Below are 21,198 nucleotides of genomic sequence, written 5' to 3'. Positions count from 1 at the left end.
TTGATTAGAAACATGAAATTATGAAAAGTTTTTCTATCCCACCCCTAGTCATGGTAGCTCAATCAATGACTTGAAAAATTATTGTTCCATTACAGTATACCGTATTCCAATTTCTCATTCAAATCCTCAAACCAAATACACATTTTAATTTATTATTCTATGTTTAGGAGCTATATTAATTCCATTTATTTAGTAACATGAAATATTTTTGTGATTTATTTCCCAATTTTATCAACAGTTTTGGTGTCAAAATACTTTTTATCCACTAATATTCATTTTTTGTACAATCTTATTTTATTTTCAAGCCATTTTGTGAGGATTGCTTGAATCGACGTGAAGATAAATTTGAAGATTTCTCAGAACGTATGCGAGCTTATGTGAATTATCCACAATACGCTGTGCGTCCCACTTTTGATATGCAAGAATATTTCAGCTTACCTTCAAATCCTATCCTTCAACCATTGCCGTCTTTTACCACTGCTTTCAGAAAGGTAACCTCCAATTCTCATTCCTTATCTTCCTTTCTGGTATGTTGCATACGATATAACTAGAAACGTTCTATTATTCCAAGCATCTTCATTCATTTATTATTGGAGACAGTAGTTTTTTGTCTCGTTGTATTTTTAATAAAATCAATTAACAGTCAACATTAATAGTTAACAATTAACAAATAACAACATTAACAATAATTAACATTAATATTTAGTGCCGGTTGAACAAATCCGGTTAAATTTTAATTGTGATTATTTCCTCAAGAACCAATCAGAGATGGGCCTTCAAAAAGGCCTTCTCTGATTGGTTCTCGTGAAATTAATCACGGTTAAAATTTAACCGGCTTTTGTGCAACCGGGCCTTAGTGTCTTAACTTTTTCAAATTAGATTGAATTAATCCCAAAAATTAGTATTATCTTCTGGTCTTGTTTTTTTCTGGTTTATATGATAAAAGTATAATTTTATATTAATTTAATTCTGTAAATCATGGGTTCATATTATTAATGTTAGTTTATTTCATTCACTATTTATTTCATCTTCTGGTCTTGTTTTTTACTGGTTTATATGATAAAAGTATAGTTTTATACTAATTTAATTCTGTAAATCATGAGTTCATATTATCATGTAGAATAATTAATTTTAGTTTATTTCATTCTCTTTATTATTTCATCTTCTGGTCTTGTTTTTTCTGGTTTATTTGATAAAAGTATAGTTTTATATTAATTTAATTCTGTAAATCATGGGTTCATATTATCATGTAGAATAATTAATGTTAGTTTATTTCATTCACTTTATTTATTTCATCTTCTGGTCTTGTTTTTTACTAGTTTATTTGATAAAAGTATAGTTTTATATTAATGTTACTCTGTAAATCATGGGTTCATATTATCATGTAGAATAAAATTAATGTTAGTTTATTTCATTCGCTTTATTTATTTCATCGTCTGGTCTTGTTTTTTACTGGTTTATTTGATAAAAGTATAGTCTTATATTAATTTAATTCTGTAAATCATGGGTTCATATCATGATGTAGGCTAATATTATGTTACGGTAGTTAGCAATTTATTTATTTATTTATTTAAAATGCAAATGACACGAATGTAATAACATTGGTAGATAAAATAATAAATAGTTATTTTTTAAGTATGTTTTATTTTTTCTCCTTGGTTTACAAAGCGAGCGTCTTAACCATTCAACTAAGACCATACAAAAAAGTGTGTCTTCGCTTGGATAAATATATTACAATTGGCTAATTCCTTCTTCATCTTACTGCATTTTCAAAGTATTTACAAATTATGATTTTTTTGTATTAACAGATTAGAAAAATCTTCAGTTTGAAACCTTTTGACATATGATTGATTTTATTTTTATATAGTTAGTTGAATAACAACTTATTGTTTCAACAAGAATGAATAGTGCGAAAGGCTCAATACTGTTCCATCATAACGGATATGAATTAATCAGATTTTATCTTCCATCATAGTATATAAATAGTAGTAAATTCATAGTATTTAACTGTATCAGTTATCGGGACATCCGGCTTGTAAGGAAGGCCCTAAAAATATTAAAATTGTACTGTATTTGTATTCAAATGTCGTTGAAATCCCTCACTAGATAATAAAAATATTCAATAAATCAAATTCAAAGTACAGAAATATTTGAACTTATTGATAGGTTACCATGCATCACTTTTTTTAAATAGAACTGTACTTTATGAATATACCGTAAAACAGTACTGTATCAATTCAAATCAAATCAAATTTATTCACCAATTAACGACAGTGTTACAAGAAAATGAATAAATAATTTTATGTTGAATAATTACATCAATATACCGTATTTACTGTGACAGTATAAGTTTACTAGCTTGGAACATGAAAGGTAGACATAACTTGTATTTGTTATGCCTTTTCCTTTCAATGCGTGCCCTTCAAATCCGGATTGTCAAGACTGTACTGTATTTGGACTTCTTCAACTTTCCTCATTTTTTTCTCGAGTTGCAACTTTTAAAATCTTCCAAGTAGGTTATGTTCCATACACTTTTGAATTTCAATTAAAGTCCAATCTCAATAAGTCCAATCTTCAGTCCAGACATTTGAAAACATAAAAGTTCAGCTGCGTTTAAATCAAAGTATTAACAAAATGTTTATATTTCCCGTCCTTATAGATTCTATTTGATTGAACATAACTTATCATACACATGATGAACATATTATATATGTGTTTGTCAAGTTCCGTTCAATCAAATAGAATCTATGAAGACGGAAAAATAAACATTTTTTTAATAACTTCGGTGTAAACGCGGCTTTAGAATTGTTAGAAGTTTGATTATCAAATTGATAATGTTGAACTTTTCAAGTTTCATAATAGAAATTGGATTTGTTTCTTTCTCAAAATTATCAATTTATATTAAATAAATAATTTTAATTCTTATTAATAATAATTATTATTTAATTTAATTTTATATTATTGATTAAAAAAATTTCCTTAATTAAACCGATTATATATTTTTAATTATTTTTTTCTATTCATTAATAGAAATTGGATTTGTTTCTTTCTCAAAATTATCAATTTATATTAAATAAATAATTTTAATTCTTATTAATAATAATTATTATTTAATTTAATTTTATATTAATTGATTAAAAAAATTTCCTTAATTAAACCGATTATATATTTTTTAATGATTTTTTTCTATTTATTAATAGAAATTGGATTTTGTTTCTTTCTCAACATCGTCATGTCACGGTTGGTTATAATTTTAATTAATTATTAATATTTCTCTTCCAACAAAATATGCGGGCGAAAAAACTTTCCTGAGCTTAATGTGTTTCTATTCTAAAAGCAAACATTCCATGTTAACTTATAGTAGAAATGGCCTTGAATGATTTTCATGAATAATAATCTGACAATTTATCTCTGGGCAGGCCCTACTGTTTCATGTACAAAATTTTGTTATCTTAGGGCCGTTTGCACAGTGAAAGCTTAAACTGAATTCAATCAGCTGTTGGCTTAAACTCAAAATGAATCACATTATAACAAATGATACTTTATATAGATTTAATCCAGTTTAAGATGAAATTTAGTTTAAACTGGCACTGTGCAAACGGCCCTCAGGGTACTGATCGTCAATAACTCAATGTGTTGATTTTGAGCTATTTTTTTTTTTTATCAAACCAGTCATATAAATCGTTGAATGTTAGTCTTTTCTAAAATTAATTTAATTTACATTGTTTCTGTTGACTTATTTACGGGGTTTCGTGATTGATGTGAAAAAATAACAGTGATTGATCAGAAGCAGCAGTTAATATTTTCTCAGAACAGATTTAAACTTTGATCAGTTTTTTTCACAAATTTATATTCGATCAATTAGAAATGTGATTTTCTGTGGATGATTCTATGTAGTAATACCAGTGAAGGTACCATTGTGCTTGATGTTCATATTTTGACTTGAAATTGTCACAACCATTTATTTATTGATAAATTGGAATATTAGCTTTGGTTGTCACTTCATTATTAATCCAAATTAAAATGAATAATAGGCTACAATTGAAAAAAAATAGTTCCGGTTGTTGAGTCACTAAGTGCCGTTTGCACAGTGACAGTTTAAACTAAATTTCATTTCGAACTGGATTAAATCCTTATCAAGTCTCGTTTGTTATAATTTGTTTCATTTTCAGTTTAAGCCATTAGCTGATTAAATTCAGTTTAAGCTTTGACTGTGCAAACGGCCCTTAATAAACCTAAATTAAAAGTTTAATTTTTAAATTAGAAATTAAGAGTTTACTAAAAGTTTAACAACTGAAACTACTTTTTCAATAGGTGAGATGATACTGATACTGTTTGTGAGAATTCAGCTTTAGCAATCTCAAGTAAACGGACTTCACTATAGTCAACCGCACGAAAATAGTCCGATGGAAATTGGAAGAGCTGAGTCTCTCCCCTTCCCCCCAACCGCACCCATAGACGTTGCTAATTCGTCATGTGTATTTTAAAAATATTAATTAATTCTCCAAGTACCCTTTTTAAATTATTTAGTCACGACATGCTTCGGCTATATAATGCCATGATAAAATAATATAATAATACATGATAAAGCTAAAAAATGGCATTATATAGCCGATACAAGTCGTGACAAAATAATTTAAAAAGGGTACTTAGATTTCAATCTTTATTTATATTCAAAGTAGCCCTAAAGAAAAAAAGATAATTAATTCTCATTTATAATTAGCTGTGGACAACGTTGATCAACTCTTATTTGGCAACGTTGCATTTACTCTAATCGGACTGCATATTTTTGTGCGTTTGACTGTAGAGGTGTATCAGAGGAAACTAGTTTCTTAATGAGTAAATCACTTGTTAGTTAGGGCGGCTACTAAAGGCAGGGCAAGCATGATGAACATATGTGAACACACATGTCGGCATACATTATTTTCATCACAGCGAAACGCTTCAAACTGAATGTTTTGATGTTGAATGTATGTGTATTTAATTTTTTTGTTTTGTTTATTATTTCAATCAATTAATGATTTTATTCAAATAAACACAATACAATACATATACATAAAAAATCAAAACACCAAAAATCACAATTAAAAATAAATTTCTAATAAAATAAAAAAACAGGCTTCATGGTGGGGTGTGCTGAAAAGAAAGAAAGGAGGAAAAATAGCTAGCCAACTATGGTTTCCCATGTAATAGGCAGGTAGAGGGTATAAAAGTAAGGAATGAAGGGAGAATAAAAGGGAAGGTTTGGAGAAGAAAGTAGGGAAAAATGTGCAAAAATTGTGAGTCCACTTTTAACAAATGTATCTAAAAGAATTGGCCTTTCAAACAGTAGTTTGAGCAGAAATCTCGAGATTCATACGTCGATATGGAAGAAACTACTATTATTAGAAACTATTTTTTTTTTTTTAAAAATGAATGAAGATTGTCGAAAAAATCAGAACAAATTTTGATTGACGTACAGAATAAATTTTGAATGTTGTACTGATCTTGAACGGTTTTGTGTGGTGACAGGACCTGTCGCAGAAATGGGATAGCAAATCGCCGGCGTCGAAACGTGAATCGTCGCCCCAGCCGACAGCCGCCAAACGGAAACGCACGAAGCGCTCTTCGTCGTCGGCCGAGGGAGACGGCGACAAGTCATCCGCCTACGAGGAGGCCAACGGCGACGACTCGCCGTCCCTCTCAACGCCCTCACACCGGCTCACTTCCACCACCCCTTCTACCTCCAGCCACATGTCTTCCTTCCGCAAGGGTCCGCGCGCCTCCAATCTCCTTGAACGGCCGTCGAACATTATGCGACCTGTGAGTACCCACCCACCTTGCTAACCTCATAATATTATGTGTAAAATGTGTTTGTTGTACTTGTGAAACTATTGCGCACTCGCCTGTGTCTCGTACCTTTGAACATTATGCGACCAATAAGTACCTTGCTAACCTTGTAATGTAATGTGTAAAGTTTGTTTGTGGTACTCGAAAACATTTGCACACTCGTCTGCACGCTCGTGCGTAATCTTTTCTAATTTTACAGCTGTTATTTTAAAAGTAACTGAGTTTCTTTCAAGTTTAAAAAAAATCAATAATATTATTAATACAGTATTTTCCAGATTAATAAAAACAACATAAAAATCTTGTAGTGTCCTTTATTTTTTGAAAAACTTTAAAATAAGTTTAACTATTTTAAAGTTGAAAAAAAATAATAATTTAAAAAAAAATAAAATAAATTTAAAGTTTAAAAAATAAAGGGTACTACAAGATTTTTATAAATTTATTAAAAAGTAGCCCATTTGAGTGAAGTATTTTCCAGTTATCAGTGATGATCAAGTGAAATAATTTATTCAATTTGGTTGTCAACTTATCTAAACTCCTAGTTTATATATACTGTATTTTGTACTCAAAATTGGTCAAAACTTAGCCTATGAAGTGATAAACATTAACCTATTTTTGATCAATTTCTATCTAAATTTGGGAAAGGAACAGTTTTGGGCTTTAAGCCTGTTGTTCCTTTCCCAATCATTCATAGTTCATTCATAGTTGAGAATGTTATTGTATGTATCAATGTATGAATAAATAAATAAATAGTGCCGCAATGAATTTACTTTCCGTTTAGCCTTGTATTGTGATCTGTAACATTTGTGCAAAGTTTCTTTGTTATACTCGAGAAATATTTACGCACTCGCCTGCGACTCGTGCGTGAACTTTTCTGACAGTGCAACAAATAATAATTTACTTTCTGCCCCAAACATGGAATTCCGGGTATGTTCTAGGTTAGAAAGATGCTGTCCCATGAACAATTGTAAGTAAAAAGAGCAGATCTCGATTTGCGTCACGTGAAGTCAAGTTCATAGTGAAAAAAATTGAGAGCCTGGTGCTCTATGAACACCGCGGTATTGTTTTGTGCAGCTGTGGATAGGGTACATAAAATTGATTTTTCCTACAGATACCTTGAAAAGTGACCATTTGTGCACTGATTGCAGGCCGCAAAGAATCACTTTTCCGCACTAGTGCGCAAAGTGAGTACTTTGCGTACTACAGATTTGCAGCATGACTACGCAAAATAGTTAGTAGGTTAATGGAGCACCAGTGTAGCAAAATCAAAATTAAGTTTGTAACTGCACTCATAGTGAGGTCCACGTTATAATGGCAGTAGAGAAAAGCGTCGCCTTGCCATTATGTGCATTGATTATAGTCATTTCAATGCTTACATAACATAAACCCCCTTCAAGCAGTCACATAAATTTTCAATTGAATTACTAATAATTATAATTCAATTATTATTATTCAATTTTAAATAAATTAAGGTTTTTATTAATAATAAAATTACACAGAAAAACATTGATGGATTTCAGGGAATTTTACCCACTTTTCATATTCAATGGTAACTGTAGGAAAAATTTAATGTGAAATACGTGCGCAAAGTTTGTTTGCTGCACTCAAGAAACCATTCCGCCCTCGCCTACGGCTCGGGCGTAAACGTTTCTTTTGGTGCAGCAAACTGTCACTTTGCGCTTTAGTTGCACAAATAACTATTAACGTCATGCTTGCTCTATGAATCAGTTCTTTCCTGCCGCCTCATGTAATATACGGTACTATTCTATTCAACAAATTAAGATAGCTATCGTATTTTGTAACCTCTGAATAGACTACGCCAAATTCATTATTCAAATTTCAATTTTGACAATTTCAAAAGTTGACATTTTTACCTTGATTAGCCATCCTGGATTTTCTGAAGAATGTGTTATATTTTGTGAATGAGTTTTTATTATGTACAGCTATTTCTGTTTCGAGGAAAGTGTTACAGGGATATAAATAATCATGAGGTAAAAAACTCACATACGGTGAATTAGCTTTTGGATCCAGATTTTATGCTTTCACTACGAGAGTAATTCGTTCAATTTGTCAAGAAAAATATCGGGATCCGACAGTTCAATCGCCATATGTCAATTTTTATCTTCTGATTTCAGCATTCGTTTATTACTTTCTCAAGAATGACCAGATGTAAGTTTTTGATAAGGAACTTTGCTTTCATGAAATCAACAGCTTTCTAGTGGAATCATTCTGGTTCATCACCATCTGGAAACCTTCATATTATATTGAATATATTTATAATATGGTACTGCAAATAGTTATTAAGTTACTTAATATCTTGAAAATGTCTGGTGATTTTGATTCATCCAGTATGATAACGATTGTTTGAAACAAAATTATGGGTAAACAGATAGGAAATTTTTATTAAACATCGATCAGATTTATAGTGTTTTCAAGGATATTCATGATGTTTCTAGCTTTTAGAATATCATGGTGTTACTTGGTTAATACTCCTTCAAAGCATTATGTGGTTTATATCTATTCATTTTATATTTTATTCAAGGAAGTGATTTATAAGGAATTTACTCTTTATAATGAAATTACTCTAATGTGATTAATGCAGCCAAAAAGTGGTCACCCGTCCAAGAGGAAGATCAAACGCCTGTCGCTTTCTCTATCTGGATTCTAGGCTCTAGCAAGGATAGACCATTATTTTATACTGAAATTCACGTTATAAGTCAGCACCTAATAAACTTGATCAAATTACTGGGATATTGCATTTATCCAAATGCTAATGAATAAATAATAATTATTAAACGAAAAACCAAATTAAATTCTGTAAATTACCCCGAAGATTTCTGCTACTGCAAATATTGACAAATAATTTTTGAATAGTAGCGCTCATCGAATTTCCATCTAGCTGTTTACCCTGTTGTCAGTATTTTCAGAGGCAGAAGTCTACGGGGTAATTTACAGCATTTAATTTGGTTTTTCGTTAAATAATTATTATTTAATAAACTTAGGTTTGTTGTCCTTGTGTGTCATTAGATAGAGTAGATACGGTAATGTATCTCTATCCTTTTTCAACTCCGTACCGTTGACAAATCTTTTGTAGGCTATTAAAAAATATAAAGAATTGCCAATTTATTTAATCCCAATTATGAAAATTTTTAAGTCATGAAAAGATATAATTTCATGATTAATATAATATATTATTTGAGATAAAATTGATCACTATTAACAAAAATCTGCAATTCTAATATGAGATCAAATGAACCGTGAAGACTTGAATCACAACATTCTAATAAGGAAGGCAGTGGATTGGAAAACGTGACAACATCGACTTCCTATAATTTTTAAAACATGAGTATCACTTTAGTTATGCATCTTTGGCATTCTACTGAGGACGGTCAACCAAATATAGTGAGACTCACTTGAAATTGTCAGCATTCCTTAATTATATTTATGCTTCTGTATTAACTAACCATTGCTGACAATCTGAAGTGAATCACTCTAGAGATGACTTTGGCTGTACTAATACTGTAAGATTTTGCTGCATATACTTGTGCGTATTTCACTTAATACATTTTAGTTTCAATACCCTAGTTTTAATGAAGTAAAACAATCATAGTGACAACATGTACTTGTGAATAGTCCAATATAACGGTCACAGTCGTCATTAGTTTTGCTAAGTTCGCAATAACGTTTTTGTTTCACTAAATGTGTCTGATTTTACATGTAACCCACCACTGGACCTTGAGAATATACCTTGTAATGTTTCGTGTGTAAATAATGTTTTTGAAGTACTCAATTATTTTTAAACGAAAATCCAAATTAAATACTGTAAATCACCCCGAAGACTTCTGCTACTGCAAATATTGACAACAGGGTAAACAGCTAGATGGAAATTCGAATTAGCAATTGAATAATTGCAATATCTCAGTAATTTCCATATTTAGATAATGTGGTACTTTGGGGTACATTCAAGTTGTTCTTTGCCGGTAGTGCCATATTGTAATTAATTTGATATTGCAATTAATAAGTTAATTTGATTCGGCAGGTGAACCTCTACTTGACCTTGAGAATATACCTTGTATGTAATTGTAAACTATCTCATTTTTTCTGTAATTGATGTAGTAGTTTCAGTTTTTTTGGGAAATAAACATTTATTTATTTAATGTTTTGTGGTACTAAATGTATGCGATTTTGCAGGTTACTCCACTACTTGACCTTGAGAATATGTACCTTGTATGCAATTTTAAACTATCTAATTGTTTCTGTAATATTGATGTAGTAGTTTTAGTTCTTTTGTGGGGAAATAAACATTTATATATTTATTTAATGTTTCGTGGTACTAAATGTATGTGATTTCGCAGGTTACTCCACCACTTGACCTTGAGAATATTACCTTGACTTTGTATGTAATTGTAAACCATCTAATTGTTTCTGTAATATTGATGTAGTAGGTAGTTTCAGTTTTTTCGGGAAATAAAAATGTATTTATTTATTTTATGTTTGGTGGAACTAAGTGTATGCGATTTTGCAGGTTACTCCATCACTTGACCTTGAGAATATACACCTTGTACGAAATTTTAAACTATCTCCCTTTTTCTGTAATGTAGTAGTTTTCGTTTTTTGGGAAATGAACATTTATTTATTTATTTAATGTTTGGTGGTACTACATGTATGTAATTCGGCAGGTGACTCCTCCACTTGACCTTGAGAACGTGTCGGAAACCCTGAAAGAGAAGAACATCAAACCTTCGGCGCTGAGGTTCGGCTTCCTTGGGCTCGGCATCATGGGATCGGGCATCGTCAAGAATCTGCTCAACTCGGGACACTCGGTGATCGTGTGGAACCGGACTCCAGATAAGGTAGGGCACACACGCTACCTATTTTTAACAATTTCACACTCAGTGATCGTGTGGAACCGAACTCCTGAATATAAGGTAGGGCATATTATAGTGAGATCCACGTTATAATGGCAGTGGAGAAAGATAGGAAAACAACGTTGCCGATCCTCACTGTCTTGTCAATGCCTGATACAGGTTTATTAGTGTAATATTAATTGGTAATTCTCGTTTAAAATAATCAAATTTATTTTATCAAACAAGAAATTATATTTTTCAATAATTTCATGATTAAGATGTTAATTTGTTAATTATTAATTCTACTTTGTTAAAAGCCGACCTGGCAACAGAGCAAAGCAAGAGAGAGATAGCGATATCCGCTTTGTTGAATAGACAAGGATAGCAATACCATTGCTAATCAAACACTGCCATTATAACGTGGACCCCACTATACCTATTTTTAACAATTTCACACTCGGTGATAGTGTGGAACCGGACTCCTGTTAAGGTAGGGCACACACACCACCTATTTCTAACAATTTCATATCAGGAAAAAGATAGTGTTGAGATAATTTATTCGCTTTTGTAATTACATGAACAGGACTCCTAATAAGATAGGAGATAGTCTATTTTCATCAATTTTCAAGCTAGAGATTGACGGCAGGGTCTCAGTTTGTCAAGATCTCAGTTCATCAAGTGCCCATTCTGACCAATCAAAATGTGTTGAGATAAGTATTCGCTATTCTAATGACTGGAACAGGACTCCTAATAAGGTTGGAGACTCTATTTTCATCAATTTTCAAGCTATAAAATGACGGCAGGATCTCAGTTCGTCAAGATCTAAGTTCATCAAGTACCTATATTAATCGTTTTTTTAGATACTGAAACAAATTAATGCAATAGTACAAGGTATACTTAGTTTTTCTCCCCCGATCTGTATGTGGTTTTTTTTTAATATTAAATAGATAAAGTGAATAGACAAATTTCAAATGGAAAGTTAAGCCATGCAGTTCGTTTGAATCTGAAGTTTTGTCTATTCACTTTATCTATTTAATATTTTTCAACAAAAAAGTTTTAAAATATTAAATAGATAAAGTGAATAGACTAGCTTCTGATTCAAACGAACTGAATGGCTTAACTTCCAATTTGAAATGGGAAGTCGAGCCATTTAGCTCAGCGTCAAGTTTTATGCTTTTAGTCTGATGCTCACTTATCTACACAGTTGGGATTATATTGACAGTGACTATACAATATTTTATTATCATGTGTCTTGGACAATAAATGAAATTTGAATTTGATCAGTAATAATAATATCTAGTAACCTGGCTGGCTCAGGTCTGGCGTCAGAGTTTTCAGGTCGCGACTGGTCAATTTCTGGGCCTCTGACATGACCTAACGACTGCTTTTTAGGCAGCCGGGACCGACGATTAACTTGTCGTTTCGAATCATTTGATTAGGGAGAAGTTGGCCTGCCGGGTGGGTCTATTACTGGTACCGTTACAAGCTTCGATCTGCTAGCACCGCCTAGTTCGTGGGTTCGAATCCCGCCGATGGTATGGGCGTTTGATCACCTCATCAATTCACCAACGCACAAGCTAAAAGCGGTTGTGGGTATCATCCGAAATAAAGTTGGTTCAAGGTCAAGTTAGGGAAAGGTTAGGGTGCCTTATGGGTTAGGGGTTAGCGGTAGCGCTAGAGTTAGGCTGGGCGCACACCAGTTAGTCAAGACAAGACAAGACATGATCAGACACGTTTAGTCACAATACTTCACATAGTTGCTTATGAAGACATGTCTAATTGCAATGGCTAATCAGTGTGAGTTGCGTCATAAGCAGCTATGTGAAGTATTTTGACTAAACGTGTCTGATCATGTCTTGTCTTGTCTGACTAACTGGTGTGCGCCTAGCCTAAGTGCTACAATACTGTCAATCTGTTTGTAGGGGGTTCCAAGATAAGATTCCGAGATACTTGAATCTTCAGTTGTAAGATTTGACGATGAACTGTTCCAAGATGAGATAGGATGTTCCATGTATCTTGAGATGTAGGATTTCAAGATGCAATCGTCCAAGATAAGATAAGATGCTCCACGATATGTTTCCGAGGTACTTGAATCTTGAGATGTAAGATCCTAGGATAACTGGTTTAAGATAAGATAAGGCAATAACAATAGCGATAGACTGTTCCAAGTCTCTTGAATATTGATTGACCGAGCGAAGTGAGGTCTAAGATTCAAGTTTACGGTTTGGCATTTCTCTTAATATTTGAATGTTTATATGTTGCGCATTTACGGCGAAACGCGGTAATAGATTTTCATGCAATTTGATAGGTATGCTCCTTTTTTAATTGCGCGTCGACGTATATACAAGGTTTCTAGAAATTTTGCATTTCAAGGATAATATAAAAGGGAAAAGGAGCCTCCTTCATACGCCAATATTAGAGTAAAAATCAGACTATAGAATTATTCATCATAAATCAGCTGACAAGTGATTTCACAGATGTGTGGAGAAGCCTGTATTTCCATTTTCTATTGCTGTATTTCCATAAGGTCTATAGTTTCAATCAGGTACTTGTATATGAAAATACTGCGTGAGGTCTACTGTTCACAGAACTACTAGTATGTAAAATTCAAGGATAACTGCTTCAAGATACCGCTGGCCATTATAATAACATTTTGACAATTTATCACATCCTGACAATTCATCACATTCTGGCAATTAATAATAACAATAGACTGTTCCAATATTCTCAAATAATGTTAAGATTTTAAGATGTTTCAAAGACACCGCTGAGCATTACAATAACCTTTGACGACTATTCGTAGGTAACTAGACAACTTAATTTATCCAGATAACTAGACTTCCCAGATAACATGTGTTGATTCCCTATTTTCTTATCTGGGAAGTTTTTTTTAGGATAACTTATCTCTTCTGGGGTAACTTGTGATAATGAGAATTTGACGATCTATCTTCAACTACCAAGGAAACAGACATTGTGTTTCACTTGATATTGTGACAAGCAGTCATTATTCTGACGGAAATTAATACCGTATTCATTTACTGGCTCTAGTTGATGATTTACTGCCTTTTATCTATTATTACCTGCATCTTATTTTCTATTTTATGTTGTCATTCTCTTAATCACTTGTGTTTCCCTGTCTTTGTCTCGAAAAATCGTTCATAGTTCACTTGCCAATATCCCATTCAAATAGCAGAAAGAATAAGAAGACTGAGAAGAATGAGAATGCCGGTTGCAGAAAAGCCGGTTAAATTTTAACCGTGATTAATTCGTCTTTTCAAAAACACCTTCTTTGATTGGTTCTCGTGGAATTAATTACCGTTAAAATTTAACCCGCTTTGTGCAACCGGGCCTTGAAGTTTTTAATGCCGCTTATAAACAGTTTCTTAAAATAACTGACCATTCTTTATTGCATTATTCCCGATGTCCCATTACTTTTCATTTTATTCAAATTGAATAAATTCCCTTGAAGTTATTGTTTTTATACATCTAGTTTATCTTTTGAACTGGTTTTCATTATCATTTGTCCCTCCTGCTAACTGTAGCACATTTGTTCACTGAGATTAGGTATAAATATTGAGTTTTAAGATGATATAATACTGATAATACAAATATATTAAATTTCATAGTCAGGTAACTTTCTCAAAGTGATTATATTCTCGCTTATTATACTTCATAAAACTAAACTAAATTTAGAAATGTATTTCAATCAAACAACCCTTATAATCTTACTACAGGCTTTGATGTATTGTATTATGGAAGATTATGTTTGGATCTTGTAGGAATATGAAATGCCAATATTGTAATCTGAATCAATATTCGCTTCATTGTGGGGCTTCCCATCTACATAATTGTGTGTGTATATAGTTGCCACGGTAAACTGTCTAATTCTTATTTGCTAATCAAGTTGAAACAAGATTAGATAAACGTCATTCATAGATCAGGCATGTTTCTCAAAGTGATTAAATTTTCGCTTACTTGAAATTTATGAAACTAGACTAAATCTAGAAATATATTTCTATTGAAAAACATAAAATACAAAAGGAATCATTGTGTATCACTATCAGTGAGCAGCTCTATCTTTAAGATGATATGGACAGAACTGCTCGCGCTCAGCTTTGTCAACAGAGAGATTATCGCTGGTTTAATCAATGCTGTCACATGTCTGATAAAAGCAGATATTCAATTATTCGACCACTTCGAAATTCTGTCGTCCAATAGTTCGATTTTGTAACAAAAAGCGGTACTTGGGATGGGAAATTTTAAGCTTCATTGAACTTCAATCAGTAGCTTTGCATACTGATGAATAATTGAGATGCTAATTAATGTTTTATCCAGATTTTTAAAGCGTTCTCGATATTGAACGGTCATGGTCATAGTGCTTTGAGCTTAAAATTTAATTTAAATGAACAAAAAACTTTGGTACCGTTACCTTATTTACTGGAATTTATTGATGGAACTTCTAATGTATTTCAAGCACTCATCCGTTGTTTCGGGTGTTTTATTTGTAGATTGAAATAATCAATACAAAATAATGATCGTAATTGCTTTGTCGTATTGTTGTTACATTTTACTCTAATTTCCAAAAAAAATCGAAATGATGGATAAATTAGGCTAATAATTTAGGACAAAATTTTGGTTGTTGTCGTATTACTGTTATATTTCACTCTATTTTCCAAAAAAAAATGTTCGAAATTAGGGATAAATTAGGCTCTAGAAAAGAACAAAAGTCTCTCTTATGAGGTATATGTGGTTGGCAACAAATACAATTTCACATTAATTCACATTATAGAAAAAGAGAGGCATTTGTTCTTTTAAGAATGTAGATAAAGCTATATTATAGGCTCTAGAAAACTGGTAGAATAAGAATCAACCATGTAATATATTCATTCAAGTTATCTATGAGCTCGAATTAATGACAAATATTTTTATATGATTGAATATGTTTTTCTCAAGATAGAAACATACTGCATAAATCTGTACCTTCTACTTGTCCTCATATATGACAGCTATCTCCAGTTGAATGCCCCGGTGTTGCATAATTACAGTGAGTTTCAGTGCAAATGATAGGACGGCAAAGTTGCCAGTTCTCTTGTTTCACCGCCTTCTATAGTAGATAGCTGTGATTCAAGTCATCCCTGCTTATCTTATATAATATTCACTAATTGTTGGTTCTTGTTAATGATAAATTATATCTCAAATAACGTACTTCAATAGGGCCAAGGTACTTGATTTGTTAATTAATAAAAAATAATTCCATAATACCCTTTTTCAAAGTTGTGTTTTATATAGAAAGTTTTGAAAACAAAAGGGTAATATGGAATTATTTTTTATTAATTATATTTCAAATATACTATAATATTCATCAAGAAAATTTATTTCCTAATGATTTAATAATAAATTTCCATAATTAAAAATAAATATTCTGGTAGTTTATTATATTAATTCGTGGGCCATAAACGAATTAGCAACGATGCGGAGTTAGAAAGGATAGAGCTATCTGCTTTGTCCATGACAACCAAGGATAGCAAATCAATGTATATCAGGTGCCGGCCTTATAACTTGAATCTGACTGTAGGATTTTTTAAGTGAAATGCCATTGCGCATAAGGGTCATGGTGTATTTTTGGTTGAAATAAACTTACAGAAATTCTATCAAATACATAAATTGAGGCATCAATTTAATAGTCGGCTAACAGTTAGAGAAATAAGAAGTGTTTGTCACCTTATAATACAAATGTTGTATTTTATATTATGAAGTGTTGCCGTATTTTAGAACATTGATCATTCATCTAAATAATAAGAGAGAGTAGGGTTGTGTTCAGCTGCGTTTACACCAAAGTTATTAACAAAATGTTGATAACTTTATCCTTATAGATTCTATTAGATTGAACATAACTTATCATACACATAATGGACATGTGTGTTTGTCAAGTTCCGTTCAATCTAATAGAATCTATAAGGATTAAGTTATTAACATTTTTTAATAACTTTGGTGTAAACCCAGCTTAAGTTTGTTTGTTCGCATCTAAAATGTCAACTTGTGGATTGCATACCGGAAAAAGGGAATGATTTAGATCTCCAAATTTTGCACATAGATTCTAAAAATATCAATCTCGTGCACCTCGAAGCCCAAATTTGAATTTTACTTCTAGATTTTTCAGAATTAACGTTCAAATTTCATTCATGAGACATGAATACATACCATATATGTTAATACTGTATATAGAACTATAATCTAGAGAGAATACCTCTTCGAAACACATGGTTAAAATTGGCAACTAAATTAATAACCAGTCCAATTTTGTCAGGTTGGCATTAAGTTGAGGAAGGTTTCTTAACAAGATTTGAGTTCTGTCACTTAATTAGGTTAGCACCAAGTTGAAAAACTTATCTATATTATAATAAAGGAAAGAACTGGCTTATACACGTACGGGATAGGAAAGTTATGTTTGATGCATCATCTCGTCTAAACTATTGGACTGATTAAATTGTTGAGTAAAAAAAAGTTCAAGCAGCCTCTTTGAGGTTCGCTTAAGGTAGTTTATTTATTCAATAAACGTTTATTCTATTCTATTGAAATTTTGAATATAGATGCTTAATTAACCGAGGATGGTTATAGGCTTATTTTAAACTCTTCAAGATTCCACTCGGTCAAGTTTTAAAATAGACCCTTGCGGAGCACGGGTTACCTGCTAGTATTAGATAATTAAGGATCGCGTAGGAGGGGGACCGCTTCAGTGTAGCTCCTCTTATTACCAGCAAATAACTTCATAATCACTTGGAGATGTTTCGCAAACTACCTGAAACTTTAGGTCCATTCATTACATTAATTAATGAACAAGTTGTGATTTCGGAAACTTACAATGAGGGCTTTCGCTAACTTATGTTCCCCTTATAATATCTGGTTTCTGGATGTCTGGATTGATTTCTATTAAGGCTGTGCAAAGCCATTTTGGGAACATTTTACTGGTGGCACTTCTGATTTTTTTTTCATTTGTATGGTAACAAGTTATCAAAATGGAATAAATTCCTGAGAAATTCTTGTCCATCAGTTTTTGAGACTAGTTTTCCCTAGAAACTGGGACGTTTATTAAACTGTTACATATTTGACTTCTGACACAGTGTTTGGTGAGATGTAGTGATATTTGTTCACAAATAATTTCGTAATATTTGACTACATATCTGTGTTTTATTGGTAACATATTTTTCGAGGGAGATGAATACAGAAAATGTCAGAACGAATAATTGACTTTCTGAAAAATGTTTCATTTCAATAAAGAACAATGTTTGAATCGTTTTAAAGAGATGTCAAGTTGTAGAGTGAAGGATAATTAAGGAAATGCTAGATGTAAAAAAGGTAGAGAGGAAAGTATCATTGTTATTAAGGTAGAATGCTGTAAGGTATTGATCCAGTCTTCCTTCAGAGGAAAAATGATGTATTTTTCAAGCTGTCAACTTTTGTGTTAGAAATTCAATTTGCTTATTCTTTTTCTCCTTCTTCTTCTTCTTCTTCTTCTTCTTCTTCTTCTTCTTCTTCTTCTTCTTCTCTTCTTCTTCTTTGTCTTCATCATCATCATCAGCATCATCTTTTTCATCTTCATTATAATCAACTATCACTTACATCTTCCTCTTATAAATTCCTTCTCTGCATCAAAGACAGAATGTTTAGCTCATATCATCAAAAACGTTTGCGATATTTCATGTATGAAATTTAATTTATTTTATGAGTATGTCGCGATTAATTGTGTTTTGATATTTCTTTTCAAATATTCGTTTTAACTTTGCAATGAGCCATTTTTGTAGAATAGATAGATTTGTTATTCAAAAAATACAATGATATTCAAAACATGCATATTTTTGAGAAATTCTGTTCCAAATTAGTTGTGAAGCGAGACACACTTATTTTAATTCCTTATACAGTTGCTACTTTTAAAATTTATGAGTTTTTTCCTTTCTCATGCTTTTTCTGACGCAGAGTTCGACTTATTTATTTGTCAGAGTTGGCTGAGATTGAAATAGATGTGAAAGACCTTGACAGTGTGAACAAACTTCTATCGCTATTATTGACTTTGCTGCATCATTCTCTCTCTCTCTCTCTCTCTCTCTCGGCTCTCTTTCAACCGTAGAGTTCACTGTATTTACTGCTTCCTCAGTTACGTTATTGCATTCCTTTTCAAAGTCCCTCCAATTCTAGATTCAGTATATTACCTTGAATAGCATTCGAGTGATATTTTGTTGGAATATAATTTGAATGGAATAATATATCTGACCGTACATTTTTGGTCAATATTTGATTTTTTATAACTGGTTGCTAGAATGACTTTACAAGATCTGCTTCACAAGATATTATAGTAAAATCATAGAATAATAAAGATACCTTTTTAAGATATCTTTGTCACTGCAGTTACATTGCATAGTGTATTCTATGTTGTCTTTTATCTTTATGGTCACTTAATATAAATCAATCTCAGTACCCTTTTAAATTATTTTGTCACAGCCTGTTTTGGACATTGATGCCATTTTCAAGTGAATCACTTGAAATAATTCAACTTCAGTGAGTGAATCACTTGAAAATGGCATTAATGTCTGAAACTTGTGACAAAATAATTTAAAAGAGTACTGAGATTTATATTTTTATTTATGTATTCTATTTTATTGAAAACGTTTTGATTATTCATTCGTCCATGGAAAATCATGGAAAATCACTATACTCTGACTAAAACAAGTTGAGACTTGGACAAAATATCCACGTTGCCAAGTTGTGCAAAACTGCTACCTTTTCATGCAATCCTATATGAGTCTATATATTCAATTTGGCAACACTGTCGATGCAGAGTTGTCCCATTGAATATATTCCGTCTTACATGAGCTTGCATGAAAAGGTGGCAATTTCGCACAATTTGGCAACAAGGAGTTTTTGCCAAAGTCTCAACTTGTTTTATTAAGAGTATATAAGCTATCTCTCTCGGTCTCTCCTAATAATAATTCTTATCAATTCTTCATTTCTCCGCCGATTTATAAAAAACTGCTGGTTGTGATTCTTTTGATTAAAAGATTGTACTCCAGTTGTTGTTATTATAGTGCCTATTGGAAATGTGTTCTGACTTGATTCCAATGTTAGAAATGTTTGTCATGTTGAAGAACTAATTAATATATGGTGTTGTACTTACCGGTATCAACTACCTTAATCATCTATTCATACCTAATCAAGCATAAGTTGCTTATAGTTCTTATCACAGATTAAAATTGATTGGAACAAACCAGCTTTAACTGATCCAATATGACGATCTTCTCAGCTTGAATGTGAAAATCAAGTTTTGGAACAGTTACAATATTGAGCTTTGTAAGGAAGTCTGGAAAAAATGTAATATTGAATAATGAAGTTCACAATATTGGAAAAGTTCCGAGTTGAAACTACATCCATTTTTACGGTTTAGTAAACTAAACAAAAAAAATGAATGTAAAACTAAATTGATTCTAATCTTGTCAATTAAAAATTATCATTTCAAAATGATGTCTTGCGCTGTGAACTTTAGTGAAATTCAAAACCTTGTTCATAAAACTCACAGAAGTTTATAGAAACTCACAGAAAACTCATGAAAAATACATTCATTTTTCTCTCGAGATTACACATTATTTTCCGAAATATTTTAAATTCACTTTCACATGCCTCAATTTCGCTTACTTGTATTTCAAATATTTAGTGTCGGTTTAATTTTAATCGTAATTAATTTCACGAGAACCAATCAGAGAAGGCGTCTCTGATTGGTTCTCGTGAAATTAATTACGATTAAAATATAACCGGCTTTTGTGCAACCGACACTAAATATTTGAAATACAAGTAAGCAAAATTGAGGCAAGTGAAAGTGAATTCAAAATATTTCGGAAAATAATGTGTAATCTCAAGATTCAAATGAATTTATGTAATCTTCTGTGAGTTTTATAACAAGTTTTTAAATTAATTTCACTAACCTTCACATCATTCTGAAATTTTGTTTGTAAGAAACAAATTCGACAAAACTATGAAGTAACAGATAATTGAAATATCCAAACTGAATCCGGAAAAGATGGCTCAAAATTAAGCAGATGCCTCTTATTATTCATTTTTATGAGGAAGGCTGGATCATTGTTGAAAGTGACAATGTGTCTTTCTCACTCATCTTCTCTTACTTTCTCTCTTACTCTCTCTCCACATCATTCGCAGACACTTGGCACTACATCATCTACTTGAGTTGTTTGATATTACCCGCTTGGAATATGAAAATAATCTCTTTTGAGTGACACTCCACTTTGGCATTGACATTTTGTATACTTCCATTACTTCAAGATATGTTGAATTATATAAATTGGTTTATGTACTTGGGAATATTGGTTGAACAGATTTTCTCTTTAGAATAATTTTTGCAATAAAAACTAGTTTGTATTCTGAAGATTTTCAAAGTTGATTCATGTATTCAGTTGAAATTCTATTCAAGTGAATTAAAACTAAATTCTATTTAGTTTGCTAAATTCTAGTTGTCATAAAC

At 31.7% G+C, this 21,198-nt stretch overlaps 1 protein-coding gene across 1 annotated transcript in view; it reads left to right on the top strand.

The window, feature by feature from the left end:
* LOC111047615 (putative oxidoreductase GLYR1 homolog) overlaps positions 1-21,198 on the top strand; it is a 98,458-nt gene that overhangs the window by 12,864 nt on the left and 64,396 nt on the right. The window contains exons 6-7 of the mRNA XM_039439268.1: positions 5,512-5,802; positions 10,506-10,679. Coding sequence (XP_039295202.1) covers positions 5,512-5,802; positions 10,506-10,679 — 465 coding nt within the window. The remainder of the gene's footprint in view (positions 1-5,511; positions 5,803-10,505; positions 10,680-21,198) is intronic.

This window comes from Nilaparvata lugens, chromosome 12, assembly GCF_014356525.2.
Source record: "Nilaparvata lugens isolate BPH chromosome 12, ASM1435652v1, whole genome shotgun sequence".
Taxonomy (NCBI): domain Eukaryota; kingdom Metazoa; phylum Arthropoda; class Insecta; order Hemiptera; family Delphacidae; genus Nilaparvata; species Nilaparvata lugens.
The sequence above is the reverse complement of the archived record's forward strand: the minus strand, read 5'-3'. Positions and strand labels throughout refer to the sequence as shown.